Raw genomic sequence first — 15,178 nt, 5'->3', positions numbered from 1 at the left:
CCAATGGTCCTGTCTTTTTCCCCTCAGACTTTATTGAAGAAATCTGTCATTTTTTTTCATGGTTGGTGGTGGTAAGTATGTTCTACGTGTCTCTTGTGATTTAATTCCTTCCTGATGAGTTCTTATTTTTTCAGCTTTGTAATCACACTTCCTTTTTGTCTCCAAGTGTTACTGTTAAGCTGTTCTGGATCTGAGGTGAGGTTTGATCTGTTGAGGATCTCTTTTGGAATGCTTGTTAACCTGTTTTCTACCTTAAAACGATAGCTGTGATATAGTAACTATTTTTTCCATCTTCATTTTTCATAGGCTTAATTTCTTGAACTTGTTGTTTTGTTTTTTTTTTAAAAAAAGAAGCTAGAAGCACTTGCAGTATCATCCCACTCATGGCATTGCTTGATTTCAGCTAATGCAGTTTATTGTGCCTACAAACGCTGATGGGAGCAGTGGTGCTGGAAGAGCGAGCAGAGGCTGTTCATGGATGCGTGCATAAGTGTGGTCATAGTCTGTGTTCAAAAGTTTTTGTTCTCTGGTGAATCTCTGCCTGCCTGACAGAGGTGGCAGGAAAAAGTAGGTCAGGAGTAATTGACCAGGAACTGGAAGGTCTTGTCTGTTTCTCCTGTAGTTAGCAACTGCAGCTTCACCACTGGAGGATTAGGTTCTCAGTATTTCCCAGGTGCTGCTTTCATGGGCCTTCTGTTGCAGGAGCTCCTTCCGACCGAGGACTCAGTCTTTTACTTTGGTTTGCTGTACCTCCCTCCCTGCTGTGTGTGCTGCCTGGTTCGGGAAGAATGAGCTCCCCCAATTAATCGTAAATTCATCTGGGCACATAACGCAGGCTCTGATTTCGGCTCTGGGTTCCAAACAAAAGCATGCAGTTCTTCTGGTTGCAGTAGCCAAGGTCAAGTTTTCCCTTCTTTCCCCCTTTTTCCTTTCCTCCATGCCTCAAAAAACCCACATCTGTTAGGCCCATAGTGACATTTAGGATAAAAAATGAGGTGTCTATTTGACGACTATATAGGTGGATCTCAAATAAATGAATCCTGCTTTCAGCACTAATTTTTAGTTTGGATTATGCCCTTGGTCCTCAAATAGTATTTCCAAGGTGTAAATCCACGATGATTCCAATAGTCTGCCATCTGCTTTTATAATTTTACATGACTTTTAGACGTTTACAGTATTTTTTGTTAATGTACCTCATCTCACAGTAGGAAAAAGAACAGAGGTGGGCCAGTACACCACCTCCATTGTCACCACGCTTGCCTTCAGTGATGTGGTGATTTCTTGGGGTGTTCCTGGAACTGTTTCTCAATGGAAATCTGAATGGTAAGATGACGGTGTTTGACAGGTACGTGGGTCACCAGCAGAGCGGCCGTGCAGCGCGGTCCCCATGCCACCAGCCCCGAAAGGATCGGGTTGGTTTGTGGGGCGCGCAGACGAGCGCCTGCAGCTGCCCGCGACCTCCCGAACAACGTTAAGGTTTCGGGAGTGCGTTCATCGGGAGTCCGCCGCTGAGGAAACGGTTGGAGGGGGAGGCGGGTGCAGCTCCCGCAGGGCCGGCCCCGCCGAGCGCGCCCCCAGGGCCAGCTGGGCGCCGCAGCCAGGCCCGCTCCGTGTCCGCGGCGGCCCCGCGCACCTACCGCGGCGGCCGGGGCGGCGGGGCCGGGGCGGGGCTTGGCCGCGCTCCGCTCGCTCCTCCCCCGGCAGCGGTGGCGGCAGCAGCGTGCACCCGGGCGGCGGCTGCGAGCGGCTCCTGTTGCGCCGCCGGGTGCCCTCGCTGCCCGGGTCCTCCCACCGCCGTATAAAGCCTGGGGCGGGCGGCAGCGCCCTTCGCTGCTGCCCGTTGCAGAGGAGGAGCGGCACCCCGGGCGCGGCGTCTGCCCCCCTCCCAGGCACCGGGCTTTCCCCCTCGTTTTCCACGCCCGGCCCCTTTCCCCCCGCTCGTGGGGGCTGGCGGCGCGGGGAGCGGCGGCAGGCCGGCGGGTGCGGAGGGGGAAGATGGCGTGGAGGGGCGCCCGGTCGCCGCGCCTCATCCTGCCGCTGCTGCTGGCCCTGGCGCTGCCGGCGGCGGCGGAGCGGCGCCCCGGGCCCGGCCCCGGCCCCGCAGGTGAGGCGAGGCGCGGCGCGGCGTGGCGGGGGGGTGCGGGTGTGGCGGCGGAGCCCCGCGGCGCCGTCGGGCGGCAGGGGGTGTGTTCGGCCCGGGGGTGGCGGCGGGGATGTGCTTTGTGCCTCCCGGCTCGGTGACATCCGCCGGGAAGGGAAAGCCCTCCCGCCTCGGTGCGCAGCCTAGGAACCGCCGCTGTCCTGATGGATTCGGTTTTTCCCCATCCCCCTCCTCCGCCCCGCAGTTTAAAATGCCGCTGTGGGCTGCGGGAGGGGGGTGCGGCGCCGGCCGGGGCCGGGCAGGGCTCCCCAGGTTGCTCCCGGGAGGAACCGCTTGGCTGAAAGTGCTTTAACCCGCCGGGGTGGGTCGTAGATGCATAATCCCACATTAAAAGAAAGTATTTCCTTACTGGGAAGTGAGTCTCCCTGACTTTCACGCACAGCCCCCCACCCCCCCCTTTCTTCCCGTTCCCTGTGACAAGGTGTTGGTGAACGTGTTTTTCCAAGGCTGGGAAAAGCATAGCGTCACTCGCCTCTTTTTAAACTGTAGCAGCCGCTGGTGAAGTTTTCTGTTTCATGCGAAGTCAGCTGCAGACCTCGGAGCCCCTTGGCCGCCCCGCAGAGCCTGCGCTGGCTTTCTGCTCCTCTTGTTTTGCAGTCGCTTTAGCTTTAAGGAGCCAGAAGATGGAAAGAAACTTTATCTTCAGCATGTAAAAGAAAAGAATGTATACAGGAAATGCCCACAGAGGTGTCCAAACACATGTATGTCCAACTGGATGCCAAAATGTGTTTCTTGCTCTAACGCTGTTTTAGAATCTGTACTTCTGATTTCTATTCTACGCATATGAAGGTATTTCATCCTGCTAGATTATTACCACATGAAGTCCAAAATAGTTTCATTTCTTGGCTTGTTTACTCAAGAGTGTAATCAGGTTATTTTTAATATCTAGCTTAATTTTCTTCTGGTGGGCAGAAGGAAACTCCTTTTTTTTTTTTTTTTAAAGCAAGTTTTGTCAACGATTTCTAGTTTTGGTAGGAAAACTACTGACTTGCTTGATAACTAGTGTAAAAAAAAAAAAAGTGTTGATGAATACCAGGCTCCACTCAATCAGTCTCTCATTTGCAGTTTTCTTAATGCTTTACTGCTTTTGGTCCTTCAGAGGGTTTCTCTGTGTGTGCACTGTAGTTTGCAGTCTGTCAGGGGCGTGTGAGCACTGCCGTTCAGCCTTTGCTGGCCCTCGGAGGTGGGAGGTGCAGCCTACGGGGCCATGCTTGGAGTAAAAAGTTGAGCTCCTATGCCTGTCATCAGGGCAGTGAGATTGCAAGTCGAACTCCTTTGGAAATCCATTACTGCAATCATAGTTTTATTTTCTCAAACATGTCTATTTAAATAATGCATTTATTTTAACTGTGTACTTGAGATGTGGGATCTTAAGCTGATATAAACTAATAGCTGGCATGGTAAGGATTTTTCTTTAATCCTGCTGGTGTTCAAAGGCGTGAAAAGCAACGAGTACATAGTCCAGACAACGCTGTGTGATTCAGCAAACAAAAAAGAGACTACTGGTATATATAAATAATAACAATGATGCTACACAAATTATAGTGCTAGAAAGTACTGATACATTTGTATGTAGGTGTTCACACAGGAGGTTTTTCTTTTTGACTTAAACTTGTGTAGCCTGAATTGTAGAAGGCTCTGCTCGGAACCGCTGCTTGAGTAGTTTTGTGACCCCAGACACTGCCTGCTGCATTACTTGTTTTCAGTTCCAGTTTTAACCCTTAAATGTTTGCCCTGAGTCTGTGCTGTATTGCTTGAAGAGGGGCAGACCCTTACTGTGCCTCCAGTTCTAGAAATCTGTTTTTTAATTTCTAGTCTCCTGGTACTTTGTACAACGTGGTGTAAAGCAGCAGGCAAAGTTGCAGTTTGCGCATTGGCTTTTAAAGCAGTCAGTTAATAACTGTCTCTTGGTTCGGAAGTAAGCTGTAACAAGAGTGTCTGAAACTGACTTGCCAAGCTGCGTCTTTATTTCTTAATGAGACTTTATTGCTTCACTCAGACTTGGAGAAGTTATAGTGAGAGAGCTGCCTGTTGCACACCAGCGGTTACTGGAGCAGTGAGCTGCGTTTGCAGGGGTCCCCCTGTGCTCCTTCACTGGAGGTTTGTGTTTCCAGAAATTGCCGAGAGCACCATTGAGCTCTGAAACAGGCTTCTGCATAGTGAAGATACAAAAGTTTCTGTGTTAAAATGATAGTGTTAAAATGCTTCTGTTGTGTTGTGCTTGCTGCACGCATGTTGCTTATCTCTTAATGCATCCAGGATGTGCAGAGCACGAGTGGAAAAGACATTTGTTGTTGCTCTAGAAGCAGATGCTGCTCTTGGCAGCAGACGTACGTGATGTTCCCACCTAAAATGTTTTATTAGTGAGCCGTCTGCATGGGAAATACCTTTGCTGCCTTTGAGGCTGTTCCCCAGTGCGGCTGTGGGCACCTGGCTGGCTGGAGCATGGCTGTGCTGAGGTGTTGGGGCCGCAGGTTGTAATGGCGGCAAGCGAGCAGGTTCGGAGGTGGGCCCCGTGCTCTCTGCTGCCTGCGTGTGCTCCTGAACCGGGAGGGCCCCGGCAGCGGCCGGCTTTCCGGGCAGGTGGTGTAGGCAGCTGGGCAGGCTTCGGCAGCGCTCTGAGCCAGCAGGCCTCACTCCGCCCTGGTGCCCTCGAATGCCGGTCAGAAATGCTTCAGGCAGTAATGGCTGCCTGGCCTGACTGCGGGAGGACTTCCTCAGAGATACAGCATGTGCTCCTGCCATTTCTGTTGACTTTTCTTGGGCTCAGCCAAAGTGATCGCAGTGAGTGGTTGAAAGGCTTCTCCTTCTGAGGCACCTGTGGTGTGCAAGTGAGGGAATTTGGTCATTCAACCATCTTAACTTGCTACAAGTATTGAAAGTACTTGGCCTGCTGGGTGGAATAGAGGCACTAAGTACGGCACTTTATGCCTGCCTCCGTGTCTCTGCCTGGTTTTTCTGTTTGTTGCTTCTCTAGTGATGCTACTTTCGCCCCATATTGTCAGCACAGTATCTAAAAGTGCTATGTGAGCCTGTGTTGGGAAAAACTTCCTCTAGGTCTCATGGGAGTTCTGTGCCCTTGCTGTGGGGCCTGTATGGAAACACTGCCCCTCACCTCTTACAGGTAAGGAGAGAGGCAGAAAGAGACGCACCCCGGACCCGATCCAGCAGGAAACAGCACTTGGGTTGCCTGTGTCTGGGGCACCATCATCCCAGCTGCCCGGGGAGTATTGAGAAATGCGTGTAGCATCTGTGTCCTCCACTTCAGATGGGTGATGATTGCTCGTGTAGATACATTTAGGCTCTAGCTTTGAAATAAATGGTGAATAAGAAATGAAACGGTGTGTAGCGTGTGTGTGTAAATTAGTGAAAAGTAAGTGAATGTGGCTGTGGAGGTGCAAAGCAACAAAGTCATTCTTCTATCTTGTGTTTTTGCCTTGAAAATACTCTTCCTTGAAGACACCCAAAGTTGGCAGTCTGAGTTCTTTGTAGCATCTGGTTTAGAGACTATATAAAGCCAGTCTCTGTTGGAAAAAAAAGTAAAAATTTAGAAGTTTTTTGGCCAGGCTTCTCATTCTTTCCTAAGGTGGAGGGAATGATTAGACTGTGGAGGGAGACCACAGTGGTGGATGTGACATTGCTTCTCTTTGCAATATACAGTGGCATTGGATAAGATAACTGCAACTTTGATGGTAAAATTAATTTCTAATTAAAACAAGAAAAAGTAAAATAGTTGTGACCTCTATCATCAGCATTTGATGTAATTTGTAGAGTAAATATACAGTGGAATGACCACCAGGGAGGCTTTATGTGAAATGTGTTCCTGTCAAGGATCTAAACTAGCAGATTATTTAACAAAGCTTTCTTTATGTTGGTAGCATATTCTAGAGAATCATGATTTATGTCAGAGTTCTTGGCTGTTTCCCTCACTGCTGCATACTTAAGCAAAAGTGACTCAGTCTCTTCATGGGGAAGCGTTTAGTTTGTCTGTTGAATTAGCAGTATTACATTGTGTGATCAAAAGCAGTATCTTTCCATTTGTGTAGAGCTGCTATTCTGAAGTATAAATTACTTGACATGCTACATGACTATATTCACTCAAGTTAAGTCCCTTGTCACGAAGAGTAAGTATGGTCACAGTAAGGGCATTTTTGTTTTCATTTATAATGTCAGTTTTTTATAGTTGAGGGACATAAAGCATGGTTCTCTCCAGCACAAAACAGAACTTGACCAAACAGATCGGTAGCAGGAATGTGTCTGTATGTGTGGGAATGTTGTAGCTCTAGAGAATAAATGACACTTAATCATCAAGGAATACGTGCTTGCAAGCACAGCCCGACACCACAACTAACTTTAGGTGGTTTAATAGAACTGCTTCTGAAGTATTTCCTTAAGGTGAATTCAGTTTTCAAAATATGGATTATACCAGTTATGAGGAGAGTAAATATGTAAGGGCACTGTTTCATCTCAGATATTGTATTTTTTCCAGGAGCCGGCATTCCTTTTACAATTTGTAGTAGAAGGAAACCCAAACAAATTAAAATCTAACAAATCAGAAGTTCACTAAAGAAACAGAGTAAATCTTTTCTTTGGTGATCAGAGTAATTTGGCTTTGTGTTGTCAGCATGTGTGCATGCCTGTGTGCCTGTTTTTGATGTAATATTGTAATGATATATTTTCAGTTGAGCACTGAGACTTCAGAAACTTAGATACCTACTAATTGTTGAAATGTTTAGATTATTGACAAATTATATAGTTGACATATTTGATCATTTAATTCTTGTTCTACTTGAACCAAAATTAAAGGTACTGTTGATTACTGTATAATTTCTTTTGAAACACATGACTGTTTTTGTAATGGAGTATAAAGTAATTACAGACCAATTTCCTTAATAGTTTAAGGCTAAACAGTAGAACTCTGTCTTGGCTTAAAACGTTACATGCAAATTTATAGGACAGTTCTGAAGAAACCTACTTTATTTTAGTGGTTGGCTCACCAGGTCTTATGGTCTGCCCTTTGAAAGTGTTCCAGGGTTCCTTCTTAGACAAACTGCAATCTATTGGTCTACTGTGGATTTTCTTAGGAAATAAATACGAGGAAAAAAAATGGTGGATAGGGCATGGGGAGTTCTTTTTGATGGTAGTACTAATTATTGCAGTAAAACTGCAAGTGTTTTTAAAGCTGACATATGCAGCATTTGTACTTAATGCAAACAAACTGTAAGGAAAAAAGAAAAAATGTTGGAACAAAAATAGTTTTGGCATTTAAGTGCCATTCCTGAGAATTAATTCTGTACCTGTGGGTCTAAGTGTTGATGTACTGAGTGAGGCCATTAGGGTTTCTCACCAAAATCACCTGTGCAGAAAATAATCTGCATCTGATAGAATTATTTTTGTAATCTTCTTAATTTTTTTTTTGGTTGCAAAAAAGTAAAAATGGGTTGTTTACCTTTAGTTTTGTAATTTCACGTGACACTTCAATACAGCAAAGTGTTTCCTTAGGCTGTCCTTGTAAGCAGTTTATTAATTCTGTTTTACATCACTGTAAAGCAATTGTACATGTGTTCAGTCAGTACCAGGCCAATAAACTTAGTAACTGAAGTTGGTGGGTCAAGCATTGGACGTTAAAAGCATCTTTAATTAAATGTCATACATGACACGTCATGGTGTCTTGTGTCATAAGTAGTTCAGAAGTTTTTGGTGCTTGTTTCATGATTTGAAGGACTCTGTTGTTCAAGGCAGTGCACTACCTGTATCTTACAAGTGTGGTGTTTAAGTTGCTTGTTCATACAGAGGATGGATCTTTACAAAGTATGTTATTTTTCTGTTTCCAGGGTTGCATGGCCTGTGTTCCTGTTTGGGGAATTTTACACGTCCAGTGCCTGGACATAGGGGCCAGATGTGAAGCTGCAGGGCAGCACTTTCAAATGGAACTGACTAATGGGGGTGGGTAGCATTTGCTGACAACATGAGCCATGGTGCAGGCATGGGCAATTAATGTGTTTTCAGGATGGCTCCTGTTCCAGCTTCAATTTTTCCTTTTTTAAGCAAAGACTAGTCTAAGGAGAAACTGTTATTGCAGATCTTAACTGCTGAATTTCACTGATGGATTGACTGGCAGTCAGAAAATGGACTTTAACAATGCCTGGTGCTGTGTGTGACCGCTTCTGTTTAAACAGCTGGATTTGCTAGACAACAGCTTAAGAAGAAGCGTGCTCTTCTCTGAATACATATTTATGAGAGAGACAGAGAGGGCAAGGCAGAAGCTGAGTAAACTTTCTCACTTAGACAGCTGATGTTAATTGTGTCCTGCTCTCAGCTGCACAGCCCCAATGACAGTTTATAGCAGGGCCATCCAATCAGCGTGTTCAAGCAAGACCCAGCCTGTGCCATGACTCCATCTGCTCCCACTCTCCAGAAGATTTTTGTGGTTTGATTGCTATCTGGGCACTAATAAACAGCTGTAACCTGATCTGTTCCCCACTTGTTAGGCAGCTTTTGTTGACTGAGTTGCTTCATGCATGGCAATGATGTCATTTACAAACAGTTGATTTTAGTTGTTTTCTTATCTGGAAACTAAGGAATGTGTCTCATTGTTACTTTACTACTGAATAACTGATTCATTAAACAGGGTCTCCTCCAAGTCTGCTGAAACTGATAGAAAAACTCTTGACTACTGCTGCTTGTATCTGGTTTTGTTCAGCTATCAAAACAAGGAAATCTTGCATTAGAGTGACTGTGGACCTGAGCACCAGCCAGTGGTGCACCCAGGACTGACATGGGTGATTGATGAGTGCACATATAGGCCTTAATGAGCTCTTGTTGACTGTATTTGATACTTATAAATGAAAAGAAAGTAAATGAAAAGCTGAGACAGAATCAGCTTTTAAATGTTTTCTGAAATCAGTTGTGTATTAATATTGAGAGTAATGGCTAATCTTTTTCTGAAAGTGTGTATATGTATATATGCATATACAGAAAAATAGATGTAGTCTGTGAATGGTGGATTTTTTTTTAAACTGGCTGTATTCAACAGTTGATCATTTTCATTATAAACATTTTAGACTCTGTATCTACATGACATCAGAAATGATGTGATAAGACAGGCAGTAAGCAGCAGCTCAGCAGGCTTGCCATTTGAGGCAGTATGCATGGAAGAGAGGAATGCCTGTTCACATTCCTATGGCCTGTGAGTTAAAGCATGAGAGAATTTCTTTGCATGAGAAATCTTCAGTATTTTCATAAAAAAACCCTTTAGATTCTGAAATGCACAGTTGCTACAGCACTGTTCACCTCTTTCTAAATGGATTTAGATTGCAGGTGGCATTTAATGATAATGGGACTCTTGAACAATGAGTCAGTTTCTAAGTCTTGGAGAACTTCAGTTTAGACTCAGTTGGTAGAAAGCAAAACCAAAATTTTTTAGTGTCCTGTCTAGGGGCTGTCAGTTGGCATATGCTAATCTAGCATAAATGCTATTTTATGAGGAAAAATTCAGAGCAGCTATTGCTTAATACAAGCACGCATTTCTGCTAAGTCAGCTTCTTTGTTCTCGTTAAAACACATGAGAGGAGGGAGAACCCTGTAACAGGCAACATTTTCTGTGACTAAGGAAGTTGCAACAGTACCAGCTATTCACAAGTAACTGAAACTGGGAATTTATACATTGTATATTTCTTTCCCTAGACAGCTTCTGAAAGCTTCCTGCCATAACCAGTTCTACTCCCTGGCTTGGGACGGTTGGGAGTTTTGATACCAATAGGTATTGCTCTGTAACTTTAGCAAGGTCTACAAATAACCTGGAGGAGCATAGGAATGATTGTACACAGACAGGCCGTGCATTGAGTGATCCCTGATAACTATAAATGCAGACTGTTTCCAACAGTTTAAAGGCGGTAGTATTTCTTATTCTGCAGGTTGAGCTATTTTCGGATCAGGTGGTAGCAGAGGTGATACCTGCGTACCTGCATTAGTTCTGCAATAACTCTGCTTATACCATCAAAAGACAGACTTCTATTTACTTTGGTTTAATTTGTCTGGTTTAAAGTTGAGAAAGTACAAGTGTGCTAATAGCTAGTGAAGAAGGATCGTACTTTTTTGGAAATTACATAAATAAAGTTTGTGCTGCTCTTTGTATTTTGCAAAGACATGTATGTATTGAGGTGCAGTGATTAACAGGAGGTTTGTGATACAGAGGAAAACTGACCAAACTTCCAGAAGAGGTCTGCACAGGAAGGTTCGCTTCTTCAAAATCTTGTCTCTAAGATTTGTTTGAAGCACTGGTTCTTAGAAATCCATCTTTTCCATGCAAGAACATATATTGGTATAGGACATCAGTATGTACTATGTGTTTGGCAACCAATGACTGTTCTTAACTTGCTGTTAATTCTGATTTCATCTTTTATTTTAAATCTTAATACTTTCCAATCTTTCATGAGTTTTTGAACAATGTTTTGTCTCCCTTCCAAGGATATTTTTTAACAGCAATCCTAGCCTGTCTCTTTGGGAAGCGGTAAACTGGTATGAGTGCAGGCACACAGCAAATTGTTCGGTGTGGAATAGAAGTTGGCTGTAGAGTATAAAGATCAGATTAAAAAACCCTTAGAACTTTCAAATATGAAGTAATGTTGTTTATGCACCAGTCATCTTTCCCCCTCTTGGAGTGCAATGCATATTTATTTCCTGAGAAGATTGTCATGTTTGCTATTCCAGCATATTGTTGTGTTTCTAAAGAATTTCAGGGGGAAATAAACAGCTGTCAGATGGTTCGATCTTCTCCGTCTTTATGCCAAAAATTTTATTTGACCAGAAATTCTTCTGTTGGCTTATTACATTCTTTGACCATATGTATGTCATATAAACTGGCACTGGGTAGATACATGTGTTTAAACTTTGTGTTCTTCAGTTGTGTACTTAAGATCTTTGTTTGCTGCTGGATTGTATTAACCAAGTATATGTGCGTAGGTATAACTTACAGTCATGGTCCCATTGCATATGATGGGTTTCTCCTGCCTCCAGCTGTTTGACATCTTTTCAGAGTATGCGGGTTTTCAAAAGCTTTATTTGACATAGAATCTTAAATTTAAGCTATAGCTCCTATTTATAGGGGGGGGAAAGTCAGTCTTGCATTTGGAGGAATCTAATGTTGCCTTCTTGAGTGGAAGACTATGTTGTGCTAAAAATCTGGATTGTTGAAAGTGCTCTTTGATATTTCAACTTTTTAGCTGGCATAACAATTCTTTGGGTTTTGAACATACAGTATGAGCCCACATAAACAGGGAAGGGCAGTTACTGCTGGCACCATCTGTTACTCTTCAGCTATCTGCAACCTTCAGCAAGGCTCAGAAGCATATGAGAGAATTGGATTTAGTAAAGTCATCAAATGTGTGGGAGGAGAATTGGTTATCATGACTGTATTGACTCCATACAATATTGTGTAGTCCAGTGATCCATTTCAGGTTTTTGAATGCTTTTTTTACTGTTGTGGGCTTAAACCTCATGCTGCCTTCTCTTTAAAAGGTCTTTCACAGTCTTGCAATTAATTGGGAACTCACTGTTATGTTGTTCAGTTTTATGGCGGAAACAGCAATTGAGCCTATAAATATTTTCCAACAAGCTTTATATCGGCAGGTTGGCTTTTTTTTTTATTAAATCTCAGTAAGTTTTGTCTTGTTCAGAAGATATTGTAGAGTATTGTACGTTTTCTAGGTTATTTTCCAGAAATCTAACTCATCTGTTAGAGAAATCCCAGGATGTTAGTTGTATAGCGACACTGTATTCCTAAATAGTGTTTAAAGTTTTATTCTTCCAAAATTTACCAGTTCTATTATGAAGTTATGAGAATCTAGATCTTGAATCCCAGTTATGGATCATGCCTTCACATACTGTAAGCTGACTTGCACACAGCTCAACCTGCACTATTATCCTTTCATTTGAGAACACAAACATGTTGTACTCGATATGCTTATCAGGGCAATGATATTAAGATGGCATGTTCTCCAAACAGGGCTGGTGACATGCTGGAAAGCACCCACCAGGAGCTTCTGGTGTGCCAGAAGCTGAAGGGCAAAGCTGAGGACTGATTTCTCCTCCAGGTGCAAAAGTATTCCCCTTTTAGGGGAGCAGAGTGGATGGGAAGGTCAAGGAAACTGCTAATTACTTTTTGTTTCTAACTCAGACTACTGTAAAAGTCTCAGAACATGGATTTTGTTGATGGGGTATGTGCTTTAGGTGAGGCGTATAAGGAAGGAAAAATAGAACTTGTTGAGGACAATTCCCCTAGTTCAACTTCTCATTACTGGCTGAGTACAGAAGCTGGAAGGGAAAGTGGCGTGGTCAAGTCGGGACTCATAAATGATGATTATGCATGGTGTAGATTGCCTGTTTGTTTCCAAGGCTAATACTGAATTTCAATACTGAAAACTTTATTCCAAACCCAAACAAACTTTCCCCCTGCTATTTATTTTTGTTTTAAACATTTAACCTGTGGAAACAAGAAATAATAGTGGAAATGCAATCAGAAGTCTTGCAGTTAGTTGGGGCTGTTTACTGTCATTCTGACAGCTACTTCTCAGTTCAGCTTCCTTTTGAACATTCCTCATTACTGTACACTTTTTCAGTTGTATTGTGCTTTAGTGTGTCTCTCAATGATAAAGAAGCGTGCTTCCATGTGGTGTAAAGGCAAGGTAAATCCTCTTTGTGGGTTTGTTGTATTTTTTTGTTTGTTTTGTTTTTGTTGTGCTTGTGGGAAACTGTATCCTGTTGGTCTCCCATGTGTCCAGAGGTGCAGGAGACATAATAATAGGCACAATTACATAGCTTAATTGATGGGCATGCATCCATGTGCCTCCTCCAGGTATCCATCTCATCCATATTCTTTTCCAGGTATCTGTCCAGCCTGTGCCTTAGATTAAGGTCATGCAGATCACTGCCAAGGTTATTACCTTAACAGTCTGCATTTTTTTAATTCTGTGGTTTTTTGTTGTGTGTTTTTTTTTTTTTTTTTTTAAATCCACAGAGCTATTCTTGGGAGCTGGAAGTATAAGCTTTTTCCATGATCTCTAGCAACAGTTTGCTTTCTGGAAACCTTTGGTGAATTATTTTGCAATTGTACATCTCTTTGCTCATTGACTGGACAGATTAATACACAGTTGTTACTCTGAGCAGTTCTGAGTGGGATGTAATCTGCAAACAAGAAAGGAGGCTGTGTTTTATGTAGACACTAGAATACGGATAAAACCATATTCCCAGTATCAAATATCCTTTGTTTACCACTGCAAGATACTACTTCTAGAGAGATAGATTTTAATGGTATAATGTGGTACCTTGCACAGATGTCCTTTGATCTTACAGCTCATTCCTACTCCAGCAAAATCCATGGCCTTGAATCCAAGGACTAAATGTCAGCTCCTGTGTGGCTGTGAGCAATATCCTCATTTTTGGCTGCCCTGAAGCTACTGTATTAGTGCCCACAGCCCCTGGTAGAAATTATGTAGTGATCTCTGTCAGTGTTCATTCAAGATAAATAAGAACCATGTGGGTGTGTGAGGAATGACTGCGCTGCTTTGCGTACTTTGCCAAGGTACAAAGAGAGAGGTCACTTAAAGCAGTCCTGCCGTGACAGTCCCTAACTGAGCCTTTGCCAGGCAATTCACTGAAGACAAAGACTCTGGTTTACAGTTCTTATTTCTGGAAATAAATATTTATGGTGTAGTCAGATCCCTGATGGTAGTAACACAAAAGATTGAGTAGAAGAGTGAGATGTTTTGGTAAACCTTCATTGGCTTTCTTAATATGTTGCATGTGCTCTATATGCAGTGCTGTCTTTCACAACTTGAGTGCTAAAGGATTTCCTATTTTGCATGCAAAAATTAATTCTATTTGTCACTGGATATACTTTTCTTGGACAAATGCATGCTCTCTGAGGCTTGTTCTCAAAACAGAACAGCTGTTTTGTGAATGTAACTATCTGAAAGCTGTTTGGTGTAATTGCACTGTAGTAACTTCAGCACCCTCATACCTGGCATGAAACTCTTCAGAATTTTTTTTTTCCCCCATGTCTTCCTGTTGAACTTCAGTATAGGGTTTGCATTTCCTTTTTACACAAACTGACTTTAATTGTGGAAATAAATGCCAAGCTTGGTAATCCCCTCCAGTGACTGCTAAGATGCCTCTGGCACACTGGGGGAGCCCAGCCTGACCCAGCAGCCCATACCCTCAGCAGCAGCATCTCGGTATCCCACAAGTGTGGAGGGCTGTGACTGCCTGCTGTGTTCTTGGTTTCATATATGTTGGCATTTTGAGGATGCTGTTACTGTTTGTTGGAAAATATTACAGAGTGTGTGTGTTCCCTTGTGAGTGGGGTAGACTTAAACTGGGTAGCTCAAGTCTGTATGTAAGACCATAGGGCAGAGCTCCTTAGGGTAGACCCTTGGGTGGAGGGCAGGGCAGGGGTTTGTGCCAAAGTGGATGGTGAAGCAGGAACAGTGTCTAGCTGAGCTAGAATTCATGGTGGGATTTTTGCAAAGACAGAATTTTGTGGCTTTCTGGCTGGGGAATACCAGGCCACAGTGGTAACTTGGGGTCTCCGTAATTGCAGGCAGCTTTCCACTGCTACGCCTAGGTCTTCATTGCACAGCTGGAGCCCTGGAGCCAGCACAGTGATGCTGCTGGGGACTCTGGGCCAGTCACTCAACCTCTTGTGCGACTTTTGTGTGTGAATCAGCCTGCGGTAAGGGCTCTGGTGCTGCACTGAACCTCTGCACTGGCAGGGCTCTTCCTGGGAGCAGACCTGCGCTGCACAGCAGGGACACTGGGTGGCTGCAGCTAAAACAGATGTAGCTGAGCCCACCCTGAAATGAAAATGGAACTTGGATAAACTTACTCCCCTGGGATCTGTGTTGCTTGCACGTTGACAATCCTGTGACTTCATGGAAGTCACTTTAGATTTGTGTTACTAGATGCAAATGGGACAGATGTTCTAAGAGGCGGTTGTACCTAAACGTAGCAAACAAGGAA

At 43.8% G+C, this 15,178-nt stretch overlaps 1 protein-coding gene across 1 annotated transcript in view; it reads left to right on the top strand.

Moving 5' to 3' along the window:
• The first annotated feature begins 1,885 nt into the window (after positions 1-1,885).
• Positions 1,886-15,178, top strand: part of PLOD2 (procollagen-lysine,2-oxoglutarate 5-dioxygenase 2) — a 54,839-nt gene continuing 41,546 nt past the window's right edge. The window contains 1 exon segment of the mRNA XM_037407400.1: positions 1,886-2,095. Coding sequence (XP_037263297.1) covers positions 1,996-2,095 — 100 coding nt within the window. The 5' untranslated portion in view covers positions 1,886-1,995.

This window comes from Falco rusticolus, chromosome 13, assembly GCF_015220075.1.
Source record: "Falco rusticolus isolate bFalRus1 chromosome 13, bFalRus1.pri, whole genome shotgun sequence".
NCBI lineage: Eukaryota > Metazoa > Chordata > Aves > Falconiformes > Falconidae > Falco > Falco rusticolus.
Note: the sequence above shows the minus strand (reverse complement) of the source record. Positions and strands in the feature narration are given on the sequence as shown.